This window comes from Dreissena polymorpha, chromosome 13 (assembly GCF_020536995.1).
Source record: "Dreissena polymorpha isolate Duluth1 chromosome 13, UMN_Dpol_1.0, whole genome shotgun sequence".
Lineage (NCBI taxonomy): Eukaryota > Metazoa > Mollusca > Bivalvia > Myida > Dreissenidae > Dreissena > Dreissena polymorpha.
Genome location: NC_068367.1, coordinates 19826208 through 19852503, shown reverse-complemented (window position 1 = coordinate 19852503; position 26296 = coordinate 19826208). Strand labels below are relative to the sequence as shown.

Sequence of the window (26296 nt, the reverse complement as noted above, 5' to 3'; positions counted from 1 at the left end):
TTTAGATGGATCTGGAGAATGCATATATTTGATTTTTTTTTTAAAGAAACCAATTGATCTATGATATTTCAAGTCATCTTTTTTTCGTCAATAACAAACAATGCAACAGCAATCTATGGCTAAATTTAAGAAAATACATATCAATGTCAACAAATCTGAATGTACGCTTGTGGAGGTTTCGTGTTTTGAATTACTAAGAGTTTTTATTCCAAAAAATCGCTTGTTTCCTGATTTACATAAATTCTTGTTTGTGAGGAGGCATGGTTCTACTAAATATTTATCTGTTTACGTGCACACTACATGTAGTGGGATATACTGAATTAATGGAGCTTGAGTTAAGAAAGGGCATTCTAGATAATCTTGGTTTTAATACTTCAACCTAGAGTATTGGCTTCAGAACATGGCATTTTTGAAACAATTTAGATAGCTCCAGAGGGATGCCATTTTTTGACCCACCAGTTTCTGGTCTGACCAGCCGTCTTTGTCAAATACCGTATATGTCCTTAATTGACGCTCATGCCCTAATAGACGTGCAGGCTGTCTTATCTGGGGCTCATCGGAATTTATCAGAACCATTAGATAAGATTTATGTAGCCCGTAATCCATTTAAGAGTGGTATAACATCTGAAAACATCGTTTTTGCGGCCATTTTGTTTGCAACACGGTGACAACAAAAATATGCTCCTGTGCGAGTATACTATGTAGGATACAAACAAACAATAATCATAATTATTGTCATCAGCACTGAAATGCCAATGTAATGTCCGAAACGCGTATCTAAATTTCACTTTAAACGCGACATTAAAATAAATTTTATTAAAAGTGCACCCCACATGTCGTCTGCTTGAAAAGTGTGGGTGTATAGATAAAAAAATCACTGTGCAGAAAACCACGAGAACTATAGAAACTACTTACATTTAAAAAATTGTACTGTAGTGCCTAGTGAAAACACTTGGTGATCATGATCGCGTACGATAATTATGCATTTGAGTTCTTAAACAAAACGGAATGAGTAAGCTGTTTCTGTTAAGCAATTACCATTTACATTGTTTATTATTGTCCCCTACCCGTTTCACCATTTCAGCATAAGAATTTGCAGTATTTAAAAGACATTTCTGTTCTTCAAATTGAATAAAATTGACTTTTTAGATAAGTTCCCTCAGCTTAAATTTGTGTTGCTGCCAGAAAAAAAAAGAGTACATCAGGTCTGTTTGTGATTTTTTTTATTAAGTCATATACATGTACATGTATTATATAGAAGTTCAATGAAAATGTATTTGAAAAATGCACTGACTGATACAAAATATATAATTAAATTATAAATACTTTATAGCTATGGGTTACTAACTTACTGTAAATGTATAGAAATTCGTCGGTATGAAATTTCGTGGTTTAATAAAAAACAACTAATTCGTTGACACGTTATTTCCTGGATTTCAAATTAAAAACAACATATTTGTTGATACATAATTTTGTGGATTTCAAATTTTCGGAGAAGATTGACCGTCATAATAATTAAACTTTTATTAAAACAACCAGAGTAATTACGAAGCATAATCTGCTAATCTGTGTTGAAAGCAAGACTTGAGGTTAATGTGCACTGAAGCATGAAAGTGTTGCCGATAATTGTCGATAAGAGCAATAAAGCGGCGCACTTGTGGGTCCCCGCTTGCTAATTGCCATCAATGTTGTTTTGACAATATTTGCAATTCTCAGCACAATCGGTCCCCAAGTTGTAACAATTGAGTAATGAGGTCCTCAAAATACACGTGTGAAAACTGTTATGATTGTCTCTTTTAACTTTTATTGGCACATATTGACATATGACAAAAATCTGCAAACTGTTAATTTGACGTCACGTAAAAGAGAACAATCGTTGATGTACAGTTTTAATACCATGCTTGATTTTAAAAGTACAAATGACATTCGTAAATGACAGATTTCGGATTAAAAGTGTATAAATAATGGTTGGTACTTAAATTCGTGGTTCAGCAGACAAACTAAATCCATCAAAATTCGTACCACACAAAATTTAATGGTTTTACAGTATATAGGGGAAACTTCCTGCATTGCCTGAATGCTATCCACATTCAGTTTGTTTGCACATGATCATAAAATTAAAGATTTGATTTGTTTAACCAACCTGATCAATAGATAAGAACTTAGAGCCTAAGCCTAATGCATTTTACTGTATCCCTGTTAAAAGTCAACCTGAATGCCTCTGCAGATAAATAAGTTTTTTAGTTACCCTGAATGTTAAAATGTGTCATACTAGTATGATTTTTATCTTTGAAAGAAATCAGATTTTTGGGCCATGATTGTCCTCTAGTTTCATATTTATATTTTACGAATATGTTCAATGCAAATTTTGTTCTGTACTTGTACAACATTTTAAATTAACACATGTTTATTCACTTTACTTGATTAGTTTTTTAGTATAAAAACCCACTTTATTTGCTTAAGGATTGTGGATACAATTCTTTAAGGACCATAAACTTCTTGTTTTATGGGTGGGATATCTTCGGTGTTTTATGTTAAACAAAGTAATGAATCAAGTGGTGAAATGGGGTATATCATAGTGTCTGTACACCTTTTATACATTCTCATAAAAACTTGCTTTGTGATTATAGGACTGGTGAATCCTTGTTATCATGAGATAGATTTTGATTTTTAATTCCGTTTGCTTATCAGAAACAGCCAAACTGTGGAAGTTATCTAAAGTGTATCTGGTTTGAGTTATATTGAATTCTTTTTGTTACTTGACATCCAACATGAGTATTTAATCTTTGTTTGTTTTGAAAGTATTTCTGTGGTAATTGAAACAAATAATTGATATTTAAATTAAACAAAAATTGAGGTCTAACAAAATTCTTTTACTAAAACTAAAAATCAAGATGGCAACTTTTTCTCGGTCAACTGTTGAAAAAGTTATAGTTATTGACTTTTATTGTGCATCCTGTCAAAAGCAGGGCCAGTGGGCCGAGTTTTACTGCAAGAAATGTCTAAAATTTTATTGTGTAAAATGTGTTATCAAGCATGGTAAGAAGTTTAAGAGACATGTGACATACGGAACAGAAGACAAAAAAATGTGGCCAGTCCCCGAGAAGGAATTGCAGGACCTTCATGAAGACAAACATATTGAAGGGTTTTGTTATATCAGGTAAGTTCAACATGTTTTTGTTCTCAAATATGTTTGTTTTCATGAATAGACCATTCAATATAGCAATGAGGAATGACCAACAATGAGGAGTGAGGGCGTGGCTTAGTCCCCCCGCCATTTTTACCATAAAAGTCAAGGTCTCACTTCGTGATAAAAGCTTTCTTTCATCATGCAATTTTAAGAAATCTAACAAAAAATGACAAATATGAAAAGACCACAGGTGGTTAGCGTGTGGCTATGATATTAATTAGTGAAAACATAATTTTTTAATGATAAATAATCATATTATAACAAAAAATCAACTTTTCTGAAACAAGGGCTGTTTATAAAACATGCATGCCCCCATATGGGCTGTCAGTTGTAGTGGCAGCCATTGTGTGAATACGTTTTTTGTATGTGACCTTGACCTTTGACCTAGTGACATGAAAATCAATAGGGGTCATCTGCCAGTCATTATCAATGTACCTATGAAGTTTCATGATCCTAGGTGTAAACCTTCTTGAGTAATCATCCAGAAACCATTTTACTATTTCGAGTCATTGTGACCTTGACCTTTGACCTAGTGACCTGAAAATCAATAGGGGTCATCTGCAAGTCATTATCATTGTACCTATGAAATTTCATGATCCTAGGCATAAGCATTCTTGAGTTATCATCCAGAAACCATTTTACTGTTTTGAGTCAGTGACCTTCACCTTTGACCTAGTGACCTGAAAATCAATAGGGGTCATCTGCCAGTCATGATCAATGTTGCTATGAAGTTTCATGATCCTTGGCGTAAGCATTCTTGAGTTATCATCCGGAAACCATTTTACTGTTTCGAATCACTGTGACCTCGACCTTTGACCTAGTGACCTGAAAATCAATAGGGGTCATCTGCCAGTCATGATCAATGTACCTATGAAGTTTCATGATCCTAGGCCTAAGCATTCTTGAGTTATCATCCGGAAACCATCTGGTTGACGGACCGACCGACATGTGCAAAACAATATACCCCCTCTTCTTCGAAGGGGGGCATAAAAAAAAATCACTATGAAATATATATATAACAAGGTATTCAACTCTAAATCACCCGAAAACAGAGTGCATCGCTTTGAACAGCCATCACTTCATCAATTTTGCAGCGATTTTCAGGAACCTGGTCTTATTCAACGCAGAAATGAATTTCCTTTCTGGAAATGTATATATCTTATTATATTCCTACACATGCTGGGTCAAATTTTAAGAAATAAAATGATACACAATTCGTGTGACCTACTTGACAGCGATCAGACATGATTCATGAATGAAATCTTACGGTTTAAAGACACACCTTTGCATTGGACCAATGAAATCACTCGTGTGTTTAAAATGTCAGTTAGTTGAAATGTAATGTAAACAAAGGTTTCAAGCGGCGCTGGACTGTGTTAGTTTTGATGCATAATGCAACGGCAAGCTCAGTAAGAATGTTTTTTCTTACCTTTTATTAAATTGTGGTATCGAGGTCCGTGAACTTTGCAGGAAAAATGCCCTTTACTCCATGAAGATTTCAGTCTTAGATCCGGTCTAATCGATGTCAAGTGGGTCACGCGAGTTGTGTATCATGTTATTTCTTAAAAGTTGACCCGGTATATGTAAAAATATTGCAAGACATGTACATTTCCAGAAAGGAAATTTATTTCTGCGTTGAATAAGACCAAGATCGTGAAAATCGCTACAAAATTGATTAAGTAATGGCTGTTCAAAGCGATGCACCCTGTTTTCGGGTGAATACCTTGTTTTTTATATATTTGATAGTGACATTTTTTTTCAGATCAGTTGATTTTTTGTTATGATTATTTATCATTGAAAATGATGTTTTCACTAATTAATATCATAGCCACACGCTAACCACCTGTGAAAAAGATGGCATGCGGCGTGTAATATGCGTCTCACTACATCAAAGGTCAAGATCTAACTTTTAGGTTAAATTATAACATATAAGAGCTTCAAGTGTTTTAATTTCTTACCACAAATGTTCCTAATATTATTAATTGAGTCTGTGTGTATTGGTAATGACTGCCTCCCTATCTCAATGGTTAAGGTTACACAGTGCATAACAGTCAAAGGTTACATTTTGCTCTAAATTTCAAAATAATGTACAAATATTGTTAACTGTAGGGAGAGCCTTTTCACACCAAGTTAAAAAGGCAAAAGTCCCACTATATATATTAAGGCCAAAGGTCAAACATGAGCATGGTTCAGCTTGCTAAACTATTTCAAGCAGTATTGACCATATGCCAACTTGATGCCGGCATGAATCTAGGTTATGAATTTAAGTTTAAAATGTGAATACAAGTATAATGAAGGAATTGATTGTGTCTATAAAGTAAAAAAATTAACATTCAACAGCTGCATCAGTATAAAAAACATTGAAGTTATGTCTCTAATGCTGCGTTTACACTATGTTCCCGGCGACCACTGCAATTTAAACGCATCAAAACTTGACAGTACCTAGCAGGCCGTAACAGAACCCAAAAAGGGTCTGTACTCTGATGGGAATCCTATTCATTCCCCGACATGTTAAGTTTCTATCAAGTTTTGTTACATTTTGTCAAGATTACCACGGCAAGCTAGGATAATTGACAGTCGTTTGCTACGTGTTTATTCCGACCCATTACGGTGTGTTGGGCTTTGCAGGCAGGTATGGTAACGGCCAGTTGAGTTGCTGTACGGTCTGACACGATTCGCGTGGTCTAAAGATGAGTATATAAAAGCCGTCCTATTCAGAAAACTTTCATTTCAGTCTGAAAACTTGATCAGTATAATGCCACCAAGAAAGCGCCAAACAAAGGCTCCCCGCGCTGCAAAGGAGGCTTAAGTTGAGGAGCAGCCTGAAAGTCCATGCTTACCACCGCACAATCAAGAAGAACCCATTGCTCCTGTTGATCCGCCCCTTACAAATGAGGAAGAAGAAGCAAAAGGAGGTGCTTGTGCTAGGAAGAGAAAAAACCCAAAGTCATAACAAGTTTTACTGAAGAAGAAAAAAGAGCTGATATTTGACTTCCTCCAGCAAAATCCAATATCTACTAAAAGAGGCTGACAGGTTATAAAGACGCTGCGGCCAAAGAAAGACTCTGGATGGAGCAGGCCACAAAGATGAAACGCATAGGAGAGTGATGAGTAATATCCCCTGTAGCCAAATGCCTCAGAGTCAGTGCCAGTGTTAATCCTGGTTTAAGGGCAGAGAGAAACTTCATATCTCATCTTGAGATGACTTGAGATATCCTTTCAAGCATCTCGTCGAATAGTTCTGGGGGCATCCTCAGAGAATTCTGAAAGGTGTTGATATCTTCGTTGCGGAGTTCCCTGGTAAGAAATGCATCAAAGTGCCATTGCTGCTGTCTTCTAGCTTCTGATAACCATGGACAATACCATAAGGACCTTGGCCTCCTTCTTCGTCTTTTCCCGACATTTGTGCTTCTTTCAGCTCTTAACAACGCAAAGATTTTATTAATGCTGCAAATAAGCATCCATCTCACTGGAATTATTTTGTTATAATAAATACTGTTGCTTGAGAGTTTTTCTTTATAACGGGAGCACAATCGTGCCAAAACCTCTCTGATGTCCCGTTTGATCCGCACGGTACCTTGCCAGAACGTGACAAATGAATGATAAACGTGTACAACGTATCAGACCTGCATGACAAACGCAAACAACGTGTGGGAACTTAACGCATCTTACCTTGAAGCAACATTAATACATCCGTGGCAGACTGTGGATGACTGTCTAAGGGCCACGTTTTCGTTTCGACGGCACGTCACGGATACCTTGACAAACCGTAAGAAAACTTAGCACAACCTAGCAAACCTTGGATTAAAGGTAAAAAATTGCAACAGTCACACGGGGCGATACGTTTTGGACAAACGGGACTGCTGTGGCTGCCGGGAACATACTGTTAACGCAGCATACGACTATTAATTGAAAAGTGATTCTTTGAACACAGATGAAACTTCGGAAAGTACATTTAAAATATTATTTTAGCATAATGGACAATAAAACCGCATTCAAATATTTAAGTATAGTTTTCCTTTTTCAGAATAATTCTTGCTGAAGTATCAGTGCAAGGTGACCCAGACCAGGTATTCAGTGTAGAAGGAAAGTCAGAGTATGATGTGAGCATACCAAGTGATGGCATGGGTATCCCTGCCATTTGTGCTCTCTCTGATGATCAGATTCTTGTTGCAGATATCGAATATAAAAGACTTTATCTACTAGATGATCAATACCAGGTCGTGGGACATAGTGATTTAAGTTCTTTTCCAAGGGACATTTGTCAAATCACACCAAATGAAGTAGCTGTTGCTGTGGGGCTGAATGTGACAAATGGGGTACAGTTTTTCTCTGTAAATGGTGGGCAGCTGGTTAATGGCACAAAGTTTACGTGTCAACATGACTGTTCGGGTATTGCTTATTATCTGCAACACCTGTATCTCACTTCTGGCACTGCACTTTTCAAGTATTCAATGAGTGGAGACCTGTCAAATAAGTTATATGAAGATACATCAGCTTGGCGAACAGGTAATATTATTGTGCATATCTGGGTATCATTTGAAATTACTATAAGGAGTATAAATCATTTATTATGTTTTATTCATATTTACACAAAAGTCAATATTTTAATTTCATTTTTATCTGTGCTCATTCCAGATAAGTAGGTTTGCAAATAATTGTTCCAAAAATTTCACAATGAGTACATGAAAACTCCTCATACAATAATTTCCTGCCTTTGCAAAGTTTTTTACGGTGTAGAAGTTGGTATTGGTGTAAGATACAATTTTAAATTAGTTACATAATAAAAATCATGTAAGCAAGCTGTTACAATGTCAGTGAGTAAATGTTCTTACTGAGAAAACGTTATTAATGTGTATATCATGGGTTTTCAGCATAACAAATTAATGAAGTGATACATGTTTCATTGTATGAAAATCATACTCTATCAATTAAAACAAATAGGTGGTGTGAATAAGATGTGACAGCTACTGTCTTAATAAATGTAAAGATTCTGGAAAGAATAACCAATTTTTCTTCACACTCTTTTACAGTTTATAAGTGTGCAGTGAATCCTTCAGGTGACAAGATATTTATCACCAATGTAAAGCATCACAAGGTCCTCACCCTGGCCACAGATGGCTCAGTCCTCCACATGTTCACAGACCCAGACCTGCACTGCCCATGTGGTATCCATGTTACTGATCTGGGACAGGTTCTGGTCTGTGCAGCGTCATCCAACACTATTCTACAGCTGGATGGGGAAGGCAAAAAGAAGCTGGCAACTCTTGCTACCGAGAGGGATGGACTTAATTACCCACAGTCAGTCTGCTACAATAGGAGCACAGCATCCATCATTGTGACACATCATCTTAGCAACAAAATCCTGGTGTTTAAAGTAAAATAGTTTTGTTTCACAAGTTTCTGTTAAAACATTTTGAAACAATACTTTCAACATAAATTCTTGGAGGGATGGACTTGATATTGTATGTTCAGCCTGATCCAATCTTAGTACAGCTCAATCATGGTGGCACAATTGACAGGCAACACATTTCTGGTGTTTAAAGAAATATATATGTTGTTTCGCAAGTTTTATGAAAGAAATATACATGTTGTTTCGCAAGTTTTATTAACAACTTTTTTGAAAATGTACTTTCAACATGTATTCTTGGCAACACCAAAGTCGTATTCAGTGTTACGTTTCATCACATAATGTGCCTGGATGATTTATTATGATGCATGGTATAATTTGAGATCATGAATATGTTTGAAAAAGTAAATACACAATAAATTTCTTGACATCATTGATCTCTTTAAAGGGATCTTTTCACGCTTTGGTAAATTGACAAAATTGAAAAAAGTTGTTTCAGATTCGCAAATTTTCGTTTTAGTTATGATATTTGTGAGGAAACAGTAATTATATCTGAACATTTACCATCGTCTAATATAGCCATTATATGCATCTTTTGACGATTTTAAAACCTAAAAATTATAAAGCGTTGCAACGCGAAACGATTGAATAATTTGGAGAGTTCTGTTTTTGTTGTTAAATTTTGTGAAACTACGAAGATTGCTTATATAAGGTATAAAATACTTCTATGTACTCGGCGGAATAGCTCAGTAGGCTTAAGCGTTTTTACTTCAGGACTCTGGCAGGACTCCAGGGGTCACTGGTTCGAAACCTGGTCTGGGCAATGTTCTTTTCCTTTTTTTAATTTTATTCTTGATTTTTTACTGGAGCTTTTACGATCCAATGTTTACATTTATCGATATAAAGCATTTAATGAATAAGTTAAAAAATGCCAAAATCTGTGAAAAGGCCCCTTTAAAGTAAAACATTCAATTGCATAATTGTTGCTGAATGATCTATTACGTTGCCACACAATTTAATCAAAGTACTGACAGTACTGGTGTGACTATGCTTTTGAAGAGGATGGATATAAAAGCGTCAATTTAAGTTTATCTACATCACCACAATTGTGTATGTGGGTACGAAAATTTTGGGTAGGAAAAAAAAATGGGTATGAATATTTTGGGTACAAAAATTATGCCAAAAAAAAATTTGGGTAGGAAAAAAAATTGGGTACGAAAAAAAATGTGGGTAGGAAAAAAAATTGGGTTAGAAAAAAATTGGGTACCAACAAATAAGTACCCATGGGGAACTTGATCCATTCAGCGATACTGGGAGGCGGGTGTAACATTCTCGATCAAATATAATAAGAAATATCTTTAAAAAGATATTCAACGTGTATTTTATAATGTACCTCTTATCTTAAAAAAAAATTCTGTTACAGTAAAACGTTTGTGGGTTATAACATTACGTTACGTAGCAGATATATTCAAAACTTGACATGCTCTTTAATTACACCATGCTCTTTAATTACACATGTATATCATACCAAACTTTATATTTCGTTGTTTCCTCTCCTAAGATAATGATGTTATGTGTACGGACGTGTTTTCACATGCCCATGTGCATGAACATTTAATTTTTTTTCTTTTGATTGTTTTTTCTCTAATTCAATAAGCTTAGGCATGTTTGCTCGTTAAGTACGGCAATAATTTCATGATGATTCCCGAAAGTAGGTATGAGCACATAGTCGAATACGAGTTGAATACATGAGTTCGCGCATGAACACGTGGTAAGGTTAACTAAATCTCCGCGATATGACCTAATATGTGTTTAAAACAGAAAACAATATCCAACAAACGAATGAATTATCAAACATAGTGTGTGCACTGCATGATGTGGCTCTGTAATTTCTGTTTGAAAAGTTGATTAAATATGCAAAATGAGATAGCACGCATAGATGTTGCACGGCTATTATATACCATACTTGCTTTAACGTTTACAAACTGCAGGTTCAAAATAATTCGTTTTCTTTACGATCATGATCGCGTTAAACGTTAATTATACACATTTTCATTAGCAATTTATTTACTGAATCACGACACATGTCAAATGCAATACAGAAAATTCATAGTTGTTTCATTGATCTATAAACATATAATGGATTGAATATAACTGATTTAAAATTAATTTTTCAAACTATTATTAAATCTCTTTCCCAGAATATGCTGTCCTATTTATAGCTGAGCTTTCTTAACCTTCATCAATGATAATCAGCGAGGTATGCTGATTAGAAAAATCGAGCTAATAATCTCAATCGGACTGGCTCGGTCTTTTACATAGGTCGCCATTGTGCAGATTTTTTTCATGGTATGATAACTTAGACGAGCTGCTTCGCAGCATCGTCAAAAACTTGCTATCACCTGTTGCACAGAATCAACTGGAATTTACTGTGATGATTTGTGTTTCATTTGAATTGTATATAATCAGTGCATTGTTGTAATCTTGATCTATATCTTGAAAATGACTCACATGTACTTACATGATTTACTTGTGGTGATTGGTGATGCTTTATGTTATTATTGTGTAATTGTTGTGTAAAGAAAAAAGAACTGCAGGTTATAGTTTAGAAGAGTGGGTTTTATATTTTCATTTCATTATGAATAACTGTAACTTTGTGTTGTGTTATAAAAAGTATTTAGCGTTACATAGATTAACAATTATGCATTGTATTGATTTTTTTCATCCTTGATTTTATTTTTATTTTTTTATTTTGGTTGATAACAATTTTACATGTATTTATGTCATATGTGCCTGTACCTTTTGCTGTGTTTCACAGAATAAATAAACGCTGTCTTAGAGCTCAAGTTCACATCTTTCACTTTTACAGAATAAATAAATGCTTACTTATTCAAGTTCACATTCATCTTGTCCTTCAATAAGCATGGCATCAATCACCAAAACAGTATTTGAATATCGACATTTCCATTCAATCAAATATTCAAATATGTGTGCAAAATTTAATGAGGTTTACAAGTTTGTGCCTAGATAACTCTTTTTTTATTTATGTAGATAATTTCCATTAAGGTACGTACTCATATTTGCATTTACAATGTGTGCAATTTTATTATTAATAATCTGCAAGACCTGTTTGAATGGCACTTATACTTAAGAAAGTTATATGCCACATATTTTAATCAAGAAACACTAAGATTTATTCAGTCATCAATTTTAGCAAAATGTCAAAGCTATAATGTCTAAAATTTGTCATCAGGCATCTGTAGAATATTGTTTATTTGGTAGTGTTTTCACACGTATGAAATAATTAGTTTTAATTCCCAATTAATAGTGGAGGTTTACTACTTTCATCGTTGTTGTGTGTTATTGTGTATTAAAAAAACGAGCACTTAATTCAATATCAAAGTATGACTTGACATGAACCATTAATATTACTGTATTTTGGAGAAACACTGTCTTTAAGTTAAATAAAAACTACTTTTTACTTATGACAAATTATTAATTGTAATAATAATACACATTTTATAGTAATTAAGATGTGTATCAACTATGGGAAACATTATATCAAATATTCAAGTATTCCCTTAATTTTGCCATTACTATTACTTCCTATCATATTGTTTACAACTGGAGGGATTACAAAATCTGACATTAAAACAAGAGGGCCAAGATGGCCCTAAATCACTCACCTAACCTTGCCACATCAACTTAAATTATATCAGACCCATATACAATCCCAAACCAGATTTCATTAATTAATACATTCTGACAAAATGTCATTAAGACGTGATGAAAACTGTGACCTCTAGGTTTGTTTTTCAAGATTAACAAGAGATGAGTTTGTCAAAAACACAATGCCCCCTATTGCGCCGCTTTGAAGCCATATATTTGACCTTGACCTTTCACCACTCAAAATGTGCAGCTCCACGAGTTACTAGCAACCCCTGTTAAATTTTAAAATTTGTCATACATTAGTTGTATAAATTTAGATAGATATTCCAAAAAGCTTTCCAGAACAGTTTGAATTGTTAAAATATCCCCACCGGAAGAGAAGTTATGACAATTTTTGTCATGGAAATTTTGTCAATTTATTGGAAAATATTGGTACTTATTACTACATAGTAAATGCGTTAAATCACAGCACCTTCGCTTTATGTTATTACAGAGAAATTGACATAACTTTTGTTCTATAGAAGATGTTTATTACTATAATCATCATGTGTGCATAACAAAAATAAACAGTTTACAACAAACCATTTATAGAAGTACATACATCATAACTCAAGCACATGTTCATAAAATAAGCATATGATAAATTTACATTACATGAGCACATGATATCCTGAACATACATTTTAGCAGAAGGCCATAATCCACATCATGTGTGCATAACACAAAAAACAACAGTACAACAAAACATTTATAGATAAACACACATCATAACTCAAGCACATGTTCATAAAATAAGCACATGATAAATTTACATTACATGAGTACATGATATCATGAACATACATTTTAGCAGAAGGCCATAATCCGCCTCAACTTCAATCCAGCCCAAATCTTGAAAGCACGTTTGAAATCAAACTTTTCCATTGGTGGGCTGTCTATGGACAAAATCAACAAGTTCTCCAAGTTTTCAATTTTACTAAAATTTCTGAGAGATGTTGAATGTCAATTCCATTTCTACCAAGCAAATTAACTACATTCTCATATATGCTCTCTGCATTTGCTCTTTGAAGTTCAGCCACACCTAAAAAGTAAGTATGTGGCAAAGCCATTCCAAACTCATCAGTTTCCAAAAGTCTAACATAGGTCTCTAAATTTTGCTTCACTGAAATGTCTGTTCTCTCATCGATCATGATACTGTACTTGCATGATGTCTGTATTTTCTGGAGAAAATCACTCCTCAGAACGTCTGCCATACAGTTTTGAAATTCCAACACACTGGAGCTGTGTTCATATGACGTGTGGCTGTCAACTCGAAGGTCATTGAGCTGGGTTGCACCCTGAAAATATAGTAATACAAATTTGCATCCTGAAAATATCATTTATGATATCAAGTATATTTTGCTCAATATTTGTAGCAAACTTAAACAAAATCAAATTTGATCAATCAATTTAAAACAAATCAAAGTTGTTTTAAAGATGGTTTTTTTTTCCCTGCAAGACACACTATCTGTTCAGGTCTGGAACCAGCGATGATGCAAGAGTATGTTGTGCAGCAAAGTACACATTAGTCATAGCCGACACTACAGCCGCTTCACTTTTGGATATTGCTGCAGCCTGCGCATTTGTCATTGATGTTTTCAGACTTGTGAGGCCTCTTTATGATCTGAAATAAACAAAATTAAATATGCTAAATATCAAAACAAAAAGCTAGTTTTGAAAAGTGTCAATATATATTTATTATGAACATAACAAAATATTATTGTTATTTTTAATATATTATTAATAATATAAAAATTGTTAATGTAATTCATTTTAATATTGATTGTCATTCTTTTTTATTACCTTTAGATTTTTCGTACCTTTAGATTTTCGTGTTTTGAAATGTTGTCTTTTTTCAACATACTACACCCAAAGTGAATGAATTTCATTTTTGAAACTGTATGCATATTTTGCAATGCATCGTTTTTGATTTTGCATTATAGTCTAACCACTTGAATTCCCAAAGCCAAACATCTTTGAATGATCTATTATCAGATTTGAATTTTTTTAGACCGTGTCATTAGATTCGTCAGAGTCCAAAGGACGCTTATTGCCTATGGTTGCCATAATGGCAGTCACAATTTCAGACACTTTCGCCGAAAATGTCAAGGGTTTTATACCCGTTCATCTATCGTCATTCACAATTGTAACACATTTAGCCTTTAATCATTACAAACATTACCAACTTCTCGAAATCAAAAATCAATTATCAACTTCTTTACTTACGTTCATTGTGTGACTAAGTTGGTAATTCGCTAACGACTTTTACTAAAATTGATTGAAATTGGCAGCAATCTTTAATCTTTAATCAGATGTAATTGTTTATTTAAGCCGATAAGATGTATGATTACACCATTGTTTTGTTTTCACATCAGTCATTTTCCTTTGTCTCGATGACCGGTTCTGACCAGCGTTAATGCCCACTGCGTATCAATTTTTCGGGTCAATAACACAGCGATGTATTGAAGCACAGTCTACATGCAGCTGAAAGAGTTTATTATCTGGGACGGCACTTGTCAGGAAAAAAATCGTTATTATTTTATTCGCTGAATTTGCTAAATTTTCGCCATTGGCAAATCTGGCAAACGGCAGCAGGAGCCCTGTAACGATTCAAAATCAGTTATTATCAGGATAAACATTCTGACAATATTTCATTAAGATCAGATGAAAACTATGACCTCTATTGTCTACACAAGGTTTTTCTATGATTTGACGTAGTGACCTAGTTTTTGACCCTAGATAACCCAAATACAATCCCAACCCAGATTTCATTAAGATAAACATTCTGACCAAATTTCATAAAGATTGGATGAAAAATGTGATCTCGATTGTCTACACAAGGTTTTTCTATTATTTGACCTAGTGACCTAGTTTTTGACCCCAGATGACCAGAATACAATCTGTATCCAGATTTTATCAAGATTAACATTCTGGCCATATTAAATAAAGATTGGATGAAAACTGTGACATCTATTGTCTACACAAGGTTTTTATATTATTTGACCAAGTGACCTAGTTTTTGACCCCAGATAACCCAAATACAATCCCAACCCAGATGTCATCAAGATAAACATTCTGACCAAATTTCATAAAGATTGGATGAAAACTGTGACCTCTACTGTCTACACAAACAAATTGTTGACGGACACACGCACACACGCACGCACAACGGACGCCGGACATCACAGGGTCACATAAGCTCACCATGTCACTTCGTGACAGGTGAGCTAAAAATACATTAATGTTCATTTGTGACAAGCAAGATTTTTATGTTGTTTTGAAACTGATATTTTACCAAGGATGTAAAATGCAAATTTACTTGTCATACAGTTTATGAAAGCATCATCCTCAAACTCGGGTACTTAACATACTTTACATAATTATTGATTATAATTCAGTTGAAACAAAATACTACAAATGGTTAATTTAGACACTGATTAAGACACCGATTTGTATTTAATATAAAGTTTAACATATTACATAATCAGTGATTTTTTTGTTGGCCCTTTCAGGAACAAGTTCTGTAACCTTGAAATATTCGTGAAAGCATTTCCTGAGAATTTTTTCAAAATCACACAAACATTCATTTTTAAGCGCAAATATTCACTGATTTGTCCAAGCAATTATACTAACCTAAATGTTGTTTTTCTACATCCCCTTAATACTCTCGTTAAGGTAGATAATCTCCATTGTACTGTTTATACTACAGGTATTTAATTAAAAGTTTAAACATGTGTTTGTGGTCATACAAGTACATAATAATCATACCCATAGAAATATTAACATGCATATAAAGGCACACAAATTGAACAAAATAAACAAGCGATGTGTTTGTGAAACACTATGTCCCCATATATTTGACCTTTGACCTTGAAGGATGACTTTGACCTTGACCTTTCACCAATCAAAATGTGCAGCTCCATGAGATACACATGCATGTCAAATATCAAGTTGCTATCTTCAATATTGCAAAAGTGTACATTAATATTAGCGATTTGACCCATATATTTGACCTTTGACCTTGAAGGATAACCTTGACCTTGACCATTCACCACTCAAAATGTGCAGCTCCATGAGATACACATGCATGCCAAATATTAAGTTGCTATCTTCAATATTGCAAAAGTAATGGTAAATGTTAAAGTTAGCCCAACCACACAAACAAACCAACCAACCAACAGACAGGGCAAAAACAATATGTCCCCCACTATAGTGGTAGGGGACATAAAAAAGACTAATGTTTACTGGTACCTAAAGCGATTTCTTTGGCCCAGTTTAAAATCTGGTCAAAGTCCAAGTGATTGTCTGGATTCTGCAGGTAGGCATACAGAGAACCATTGCAGGCAAACTCTGAAGGAAAAATTATCTAATATTATGCTACATGTAAATAAACACATTTCCATGGTGACAAAAAAAGATGCATATTCACATAATTTACGATGTACATTTTGTATACACATATGCAGATAAAAATTATGGTTTTGTGTTGATGTACTCCAAATTAGGTATACAATTCACACACACTTATTTTTATAGTTGTGTACATACATGACCACACAAAAATTAAGGTAAACGAAAGGTTTGCCTCTTCAATAGGTTTCGTAATTGAACCATTTCAAATTTTAAAAACAAGAGCACCGCCTTGCGGGTGCAGACCGCTCATCTATTTTCTTTTTAAAGGTGAAGGGACTCTCATTTTCAATCACAAAGGAGGGAGGGGTGGATAGAAGAGGGGTGCATTGTGTGGGGGTGTGGACATTTATTACATTATCTTCCAAAAATGCGAAAAAAAGGAAAAAAAAATCGGAGGGGGGGGGAGGGGTGGGGGGTGGGTGGGGGGGGTGGGGATTCTTGGGTGCGATGGTTGGACGGTATTTCAAACATAAAATAATAAAAATAAATATTTGTGTTTTGTAACCGTTTCAAAAAAAAATAAATTGGGGGGGGGGGTGAGGTGGGGGGGGGGGGGGGTATAGTGTGAGGGTGTGGTGGTAATTTGTGAGATGATCTTAAAAAAAAAAAAAAAAATTAGGGGGGGGGGGGATTCGGGTGGGGGGAGGGGGGGGTGGTGGGGTGTTTCTTGGGTGCGATGGTTGGACGGTATTTCAACCATAAAATAATCAAAATAAATAGTTTAGTTTTTTAACCGTTAAAAAAAAATGGGGGGGGGGGGGGAAGGGGGGGGGTGGAGTTTATTATGGTATGTCAGGTAAGAGTAGTTTTGTCAAAGTATCAATCAAATCTAATCATAAACAAAGAAGTTATGGCAATTTTAGCAAAATTTAATAATTTGACCTTGAGAGTCAAGGTCATTCAAAGGTCAAGGTAAAATTCAACTTGCCAGGTACAGTAACCTCATGATAGCATGAAAGTATTTGAAGTTTGAAAGCAATAGCCTTGATACTTAAGAAGTAAAGTGGATCGAAACACAAAATTTAACCATATATTCAAAGTTACTAAGTCAAAAAAGGGCCATAATTCCGTAAAAATGACATCCAGAGTTATGCAACTTGTCCTTTTACTGTACCCTTATGATAGTTTGCGAGTGTTCCAAGTATGAAAGCAATATCTATAATACTTTAGGGGTAAAGTGGACCAAAACACAAAACTTAACCAAACTTTCAATTTTCTAAGTATAAAGGGCCCATAATTCCGTCCAAATGCCCGTCAGAGTTACATAACTTTGCCTGCACAGTCCCCTTACGATAATTAATAATGGTTGCAAGTATGAAAGCAATAGCTTTGATACTGTAGGAATAAAGTGGACCTAAACACAAAACATAACCAAGTTTTCAATTTTCTAAGTATAAAAAGGGCACATAATTCTGTCAAAATGCCAGTCAGAGTTGCATTACTTTGCCTGCACAGTCCCATTATGATAGTTAGTAAGTGTTTCAAGTATGAAAGCAATAGCTTTGATACTTAAGGAATAAAATGGACCTAAACACAAAACTTAACCAAAATTTGCAATTTTCTAAGTATAAAAAGGGCACATAATTCTGTCAAAATGCATGCCAGAGTTATCTAACTTTGCCTGCCCAGTCCCCTCATGATAGTAAGTAAGTGTACCAAGTTTGAATGCAATAGCATTGATACTTTCTGAAAAAAGTGGACCTAAACGCAAAACTTAACCAAAATTTTCAATTTTCTAAGTATAAAAAGGGCACATAATTCAGTCAAAATGCACGCCAGAGTTATCTAACTTTGCCTGTCCAGTCCCCTCATGATAGTAGTAAGTGTACCAAGTTTGAATGCAATAGCATTGATACTTTCTAAGAAAAGTGGACCTAAACACAAAACTTAACCGGACGCCGACGCCGACGCCAAGGTGATGACAATAGCTCATAATTTTTTTTCAAAAAATAGATGAGCTAATAATTGTTTCCACTTTTTTTAGGAAAGCTTTCACCTATATAAAAATGTGATCTCAATTACAAATGTATGCCAGAATTAACAGTAACCAATCTTATGATAAGTTCTGGCCTTTTTGTAAACAAAAGCACTGATCTATACAATTGTACATGTAATTCCATACCTATATAAAAGAAGGCTATGTATGACTTTGCATGCATTATAATATAAAAGCAGGCCCAACCTATAGGAATAATGCTCTGACATTTTGTGGACGTTCCCACCAGTGACTAGAAAAAAGCTTTCCTCTTCTATAAGAACTATGCTCTGAAATTTATGGAAGTTCTTACCAGTGACTAGACAATAGTTTGGCTCTTCTGTTACAGCACCGTAGAACTTGATGATGTTCCTATGAGAGAGAACACTCAGAACTTGAGCCTGAAACAAAAACATAACAAACGTGGCACTAAAAATCAAGGACCTTTTCAGTCCTTTTTTTAAATGCAATTTTGGGATTGGGAATTTTCTTACACTAAAAGTCCACTTATTTGGGAAAAACTAGTTCTTCATAATACATGTAATTTCAATTATAAGAAAACAAATCATATGAATTATAGTTATTCTGTTAGATTTTATTGAAATAAAATTGAGACATAATAATCATTAGACACTTATTTGAAACAAAATTAATTCAAACGAGAAGTTTTTTTATATATTTGGTTTTGTATAACCATTTTGCTCTAGGAAAGATCGAGACCGTTTAATCTGTAGAAACAAAAGGAAAAGGCTCAGCTAAACAGGACTGGTAACGAATGAAATTTGTTTAACTGGATTACAATCAGCCATTACAACAGGGTATCAGTAACACTTTATGTCCCTTAGCTATTCTTCTAATGAAGTGCAATAAATAAAAAAGCAGGACCAATTCTCTAAAGCAGGATGGTAATAAGCAGAGGTAAAATAACTACATGTACTAGCCATTTAAATTTACAGCGGTCATCCAGGTTTTCTGTCAAAACTCAAATGACAGCTGCTGTATACAATGTTTTGGAAGAACAAGGACAGGAACCATTGCCAATATGTTAGTTTTTAACCCTTTCAGTGCTGGAACCGAATTGTGAAGGCCTTTGCAAACAATTGGGATCCAGATGAGACGCCACAGAACGTGGCGTCTCATCAGGATCCAAACTGTTTGCTATTCTGATATTATTCTTCGAAAAAAATCAAAGAAAATGCTAATTTTAGAAATTCAGCAGACAACACTTTTGCAGACGACAAATTTCCCAGCATGCAAAGGGTTAAACCTTCCTGTCAGAAGCATAATTGGACCAATTTATCTGCTTAAAATGTCAGGGCTTGTTTTCCTTCTTAGAGAGGACCGTTTTTCACAAACCTGAGAAATTAATTACTCAAATTTCAAAATTACAAGAAGTTCATGAATCCAATTTTCACAATTAAAAAAAAAAATATCATGCATGTTTTCACAATTTAAACAGTTTGCTACTCTTTTTTTCACAATTGAACAGTTTGCAGGGCTCGAATTTAACTTTTTTTTTCTACTTGCAAAACATTGCGAGCAGCTTTAATACCAACTCGCAAAATCAAAAACATTATCGCAACAGTTAACTTTGCTTTATCTTTCGTATTGTTATTTCCATCTGTGGGCAAAAAGAAACTAGTTATTTTTCTCTTCGACGCCATGTCTGTTCAAGTTCAATGAACACGTGTGAATTAGTGGACTGTTTAACGTTCTTTGTACCAATAGCATCCTCGTATCTGTACTATAAGTATACTAGTCTATATACAAGGTGCGCGCTTCCGCATACGGGTATTAGGACGTTCTATGACTTATGGTTTAGCGTTCAGGACGTCGAACGCATTAAGCAATATTACTGTGTTTTTTTTCACTATTTCTTTACTCGCAAAAATTTACTAGTGGCTTAAAACTTAACTCGCAATCAGTATTTTTCACTCGCATTTTGTTAATTTCGAGCCCTGAGTTTGCTACTCATTTTTTCATAATTTTGAACAGTTTGCTACTCATTTTTTCCCCAAAAAGGGGACCAAGTCCTTTTCAAAAAGATGGGAAAAAAGTCCTAAATGGAAGACTTACATTTTTTGTACAACAGCTGTCAGAGGACAGCGCGCTCGACTATTTGCATGCTTGACCGTATAACGTAAGCCATCATGGGGTAATTGTTCAAATTATTCAATAAGGTGAAGGTAATAGTTCAGGTATATTTTCCACAATCTATTGAACATTTGTAAAGACATAAAACAAACTTATAAGATTTTATTTAAAGTTTGATAGCAATAGCTTGGGTGGGAAGTTTGGACGGTCCTTCAAAAATAAAGTAAATAGATATTTATTTTTTTTAACCATGTTTCAAAGAAAAAAATATTCTTTTTGGGTTGGGTGGGGGGGGGATTGAGAGGGGAGTTTAATGTGGGGTGTGGTCATTTAATAGATGATCTTTCAAAAATAAAAAAGGAAAAAAAAAAAAAAAAATTTGGGGGGGGAGGGGGGGGGGGGGGTTGCAGGGATTCTGGGTTGGGGTGTGCAGTTTTGTTTGGGTGGAATCCATTGTGGTATTCAGGTAAGTGTTGTTATGTCAAAGTATAAATAAAATCTGATCATAAATAAAGATGTTATGGCAATTTAACTAAAATTTACTCTTGACCTTCAAAGTCAAGGTCATTCAAAGGTCAAGGTCAAATTGAACTTGGCAGGTACAGTACCCTCATGATAGTAAGAAAATATTTGAAGTTTGAAAGCAATAGCTTTGATACTTTAGAAGTCAAGTGGATCTAAACACAAAATTTAACAAAATATTCAGTTACTAAGACAAAAAAGGGCCATAATTCTTACAAAATGCTTGATACAGTTGTCTGCTCTTGTTTATAGATTGGGGTCATGTTGGTAAAGAAGTTTGCAAAATATGAAAGCAATATGTCAAGGGACATTGACAATATTTGAGGTGGTAGGCAAACTTTAACATAGATTTATCCATAATATGCATATTCTAAGTGAAAAAAGGGCCATAATTCTTACAAAACGCTTGTTACAGTTGTCTGCTCTTGTTTATAGGTTGGGGTCATGTTGGTAAAGAAGTATGCAAAATATGAAAGCAATATGTCAAGGGACATTGAAAATATTTTTGGGTGATACGCAAACTTTAACATAGATTTATCGATAATATGCATATTCTAAGTGGAAAAGGGGCCATAATAATTACAAAATGCTTGATAGAGTTGTCTGCTCTTGTTTAAAGGTTGGGGTCATGTTGGTTAAGAAGTATGCAAAATATGAAAGCAATATGTCTAGGGACATTGAAAATATTTGGGGTGGTACCCAAACTTTAACCGGAACGCTAACACCGACTCCGGGATGAGTAGGATTGCTCCACTATATATATTTCATATATAATAGTCGAGCTAAAAACTTCTAAGGTCCAACATTACAGAAAAACACACCTCTTTATCAAGAACTAGCAGCTTTTTTACAGCCACCTCCATCTCATATGGCTTCCATATTGCGCGGTAAACGCTTCCGAATGTGCCGCCACCGCATTTCTCCAGGAATAGTAATTCTTCAAACTCCACTTCGCAGAATTGGGTTGCCACTGCCATTTTACGTTGCTAATACTATGTCATGATGATGATTGCACAAGATTCTGGAAATAAAACAAGGGCTGTTTGTAAAACATGCATGCCCCCCATATGGGTTATCATCAGGAAACCATTTTACTGTTTCGAGTCACTGTCACCTTGACCTTTGACCTAGTGACCTGAAAATTAATAGGGGTCTTCTGCCAGTCATGATCGATGTATCTATGAAGTTTCATGATCCTAGGTGAAAGCATTCTTGAGTTATCATTTGGAAACCATTTTACTGTTTCGAGTCACCGTGACCTTGACCTTTGACCTAGTGACCTGAAAATCAATAGGGGTCATCTGCGAGTCATGATCAATGTACATAATGAAGTTTCATGATCTTAGGCATAAGCGTTCTTGACTTATCATCCGGAAACCCTTTTACTGTTTCAGGTCACCGTGACCATGACCTTTGACCTAGTGACCTGAAAATCAATAGGAATTATCTGCGAGTCGTGATCAATGTACCTATGAAGTTTCATGATCCTAGGCATAAGCGTTCTTGAGTTATCATCTGGAAACCATTTTACTATTTCGGGTCACCGTGACCTTTACCTTTGACCTAGTGACCTGAGAATCAATAGGGGTCATCTGTGAGTCATGATCAATGTACCTATGAAGTTTCATGATCCTAGGCATAAGCGTTCTTGAGTTATCAACTGGAAACCATTTTACTATTTCGGGTCACCAGGGCCCTTTCCTTTGACCTAGTGACCTGAGAATCAATAGGGGTCATCTGTGAGTCATGATCAATGTACCTATGAAGTTTCATGATCCTAGGCATAAGCGTTCTTGAGTTATCATCCGGAAACCATTTTACTATTTCGGGTCACCGTGACCTTGACCTTTGACCTAGTGACCTCAAAATCAATAGAGGTCATATGCGAGTCATGATCAATGTGCCTATGAAGTTTCATGATCCTAGGCCTAAGCATTCTTGAGTTATCATCCGGAAACCATCTTGTGGACGGACGGACATACAGACGGACCGACATGAGCAAAACAATATACCCCCTCTTCTTCGAAGGGGGGGGCATAATTACATGTTTTCCATAAGGCCAAAAAAAGGTCTGTTTCTGGTCTCCTTAGAAAAAAAAACAGGGTCGGTAGGTAAGTTTTTGTTGTCTTTGAGGTTCTAGAATGGAAATGGAAGCGGAAAGCTATGCGAAATGAACTAAAATGAACAATGCGCTTTTTTTGGCGACCCCAATTAAAAGTTGAGGGTCGGCGCCTTGTCGGGAGACACGGTCGGGCGAACGGACACAGACCTTTTTTTGGCCTTAATAAGAAAATATTTATTTAACAGAAGCAAAAAATGCTTTCTCAGGTTCCACATATAACTTCCTTTTTTTTAAACAAGGCTGATGCTACTGTTTGTGCTTAAATTAAGTGCAACTTTTCCGCCATTATCTTCATCCGCAATTACCAAAGCAACAAAAGTAGCATTTGTTTTGTATTGCTCAGCTGCATTGGGCTAATGCAATGTTCTCCAGAATAATTTGAGAAGCCAGTTAAATTTTTAAAGAAGCCGGCAACTAAGCAATTCAATGGGTGTATTTGCACCATTTCAATAGATATTTTGAGGAAGTAGCCGGCATCTAGATTGTATGCAACCGGTGAAATCGCAGACTGTCGGTGCTTCCGAAGAACCCTTGCTAATGAGACAAAATTGCCATAAATATTAGGTAAACAATTTGTTTAATGTGTACCAATTCTTTGTACTGCTTTAACATAATTGCAGAAGAGTTTTTTTCAAGGAAAGGCATGTGCAAAAAAGGAATGAGATGTGTTTCATAGCCTTATGTGTACTTTCAGACTCAACAGAATTTTAAGTGGTCTCATTTCTACTTTCCAATCAGGGCAACAGATAAGATTTTATGTCAACTAGTTTTCACTGCAAGCTTTTTGAAACAATTAGTTTTTCCCTCAAATCAATTTGTCAAAAAGTTTTTTATAGTTGATAAAAAACTTTATTTTTGGTTGAGATGAGTTCTTTAATTTTCGGCTGTGCCAATTTGTAGCAATTTTAATCTTATTGCAATAAATTGACTTAAGTCATTATGTATTCATATTGTCAATGTTTGCTTGTTTATATGAATAAATTCATTTAATTGTCTATTGACAAAGCATATATGATAATGAGTTCTGTTTATTAACATTCCTGTGTTTCAGTCTCTGCGCACACCTTTTTAGCTTTAAAACACTCTTTACAACGTCTTTACCCGAAGGTTTGTTTCGCGTTACAAATTGAAACATATTAGGCACGCACGCCGCTAATGACATTTTCTTAGCACGTCCGCGTTTATAACAAGATGCCAACATTTTCGCATACTTTTTTCCACGGAAGAAAATTTGAATGTAGACACCATCCTGAACCGGTGTTCATATACAATTATCACTAGTATAACGACCGCACTAGAGGTTACAATATACTAATTCAAATCAAACACAGTACGGAGGGAATCGGTAAAATAAAACGACATTGAATTGATTGCAATACGTTTTCCAATTTAGTAATCGTTTATTGTACGATCAATTTTCTATTTTATTTTGTTTTCCGTAAAATAAAAATCGTAAAAACGATAAAAACGATCATTATCTGTTGCCCTGCCAATATAATTATTAATATTAAATCAATAATAACAATAAATAGAGGACATTTGTTGGATTCTGTGGAATATCGATTTAAATTCATGGGTATAATATTTGTATTATACAAATTGCGACTGTGGATTAATAATTAGTTTAATATTATAATATAAATTTTTCAAGGCCAAGGAAATGCTTTAACTCAGACTCATATAAAGACATACATGTAATACACTGAAAGTGTGTAATGTTAGCAATTTTGTTGTTTAGATATCTATTATTTCATTTAAACAAAGTACTAGATACACATGACATGCACATGGTACTGAGCTTGTTAGTCTTTAAGCTGGGCAACCAAAATACTATAGATGGTTGCCCGTGTGACAGACATGGCGAAAGCCATTTGGCCCTTTAGGTATTGCCAACAAACAATTAAAAAGGCTGATGGTGAAATACAAGCCATTTAATTTTGATTTCAGGGCTTTTCAGCTTTATATAACAGAGGCTGAAAACAGGTTGGATGAAAATAAAAATGGCGATTTTGGCTTGATAAAAGAAGTGTGAAATAAAAAGATATTACAAACAGGTAAGTCTATAAAAAATATTTTGTTTTACTTTGTTTTGTGTATCAAGTTCATTGTCATTAAAGTAAAATATGTATCTCTTTGTTTTCTAAAAAAAGTCATAAGCAGTTGAAAACGGGTTGTACCAGGATAATACAATAAACTTAAAACAATTCAGTGCAATTAAACATTTAAAATTATAAATTTGTTTTAAACTTAAAAAGCTAGTTGCTCGGCCGGACTAGCAACTAGCCTCATGGGCAACCTCTAATTTACATCCCTGAAGGCTGAATATGGACTAGACAGTGTCCATATCTGATATCATAGGCCTTCCTAAAATAGCCAGCAATTGACTGTAGGAAGTACGAAGTAGAAGTAGGTGAGAGTTTGATTATTGCAACTATTGAAAATATCCTGGGTTATTTTTAACAAATTATCCCTGACAGTGTCCATATCTGCCTATCATAGGCCTTCCTGTAATAGCCAGCAATTGACTGTAGGAAGTACGAAGTAGAAGTAGGTGAGACTGAGAGTTTGATTATTGCAACTATTGAAAATATCCTGAGTTATTTTTAACAAATTATCACTGACAACGTCTGAGAAATTTTGTTAGATACATGCAGATTATTATTTGGCTTCATAATCACATTGTATTCTCTTTAATTAAACGATTTAACTATAAATAAAAAGTTAACTTACAAAATCGTTGAATTGCAGGTGGTAACTGACAGTTTTCAGCACAATATCAATGTCGTAAAATAAAACAAACGAAAAAAAGTAAATACAATATATAATGTGGTATGTTAATATATAAATGTTGTAATTATTATTCAATAATGCATAAAATGAATTAAAATAATTCAATTTAATTTCAGTTCCTTTGCTATATAT

The 26296-nt window shown here is 34.7% G+C and overlaps 2 protein-coding genes across 2 annotated transcripts in view; one reads left to right on the top strand and one right to left on the bottom strand.

Annotated features, from left to right (window-relative positions):
* The window catches only part of LOC127855184 (mitogen-activated protein kinase kinase kinase 20-like), a 116462-nt gene extending 90288 nt beyond the window's left edge, over positions 1-26174 (bottom strand). Inside the window, exons 1-4 of the mRNA XM_052390595.1 lie at positions 26105-26174; positions 22074-22273; positions 18950-19037; positions 16500-16598 (exon numbers count right to left, since the gene is read on the bottom strand). Of these exons, the coding sequence (XP_052246555.1) occupies positions 16500-16598; positions 18950-19037; positions 22074-22229 (343 nt within the window). The 5' untranslated portion in view covers positions 22230-22273; positions 26105-26174. The remainder of the gene's footprint in view (positions 1-16499; positions 16599-18949; positions 19038-22073; positions 22274-26104) is intronic.
* On the top strand, positions 2711-11429 carry LOC127855183 (uncharacterized). The gene is made up of 3 exons (XM_052390594.1): positions 2711-3160; positions 7218-7699; positions 8224-11429. Exons 1-3 carry the CDS (start codon positions 2895-2897, stop codon positions 8574-8576), a joined length of 1101 nt encoding a protein of 366 aa, XP_052246554.1. The 5' UTR covers positions 2711-2894; the 3' UTR covers positions 8577-11429.
* Positions 26175-26296: the final 122 nt, after the last annotated feature.

What these genes read in the sequence shown, in the direction of transcription:
- LOC127855183 (XM_052390594.1), top strand. Translation starts at nt 2,895, where the DNA reads ATGGCAACTTTTTCTCGGTCAACTGTTGAAAAAGTTATAGTTATTGAC. An exon ending in GAAGGGTTTTGTTATATCAG is followed by an intron (nt 3,161 to 7,217) that starts GTAAGTTCAACA and finishes TTCCTTTTTCAG; the next exon opens with AATAATTCTTGCTGAAGTAT. An exon ending in TACATCAGCTTGGCGAACAG is followed by an intron (nt 7,700 to 8,223) that starts GTAATATTATTG and finishes ACTCTTTTACAG; the next exon opens with TTTATAAGTGTGCAGTGAAT.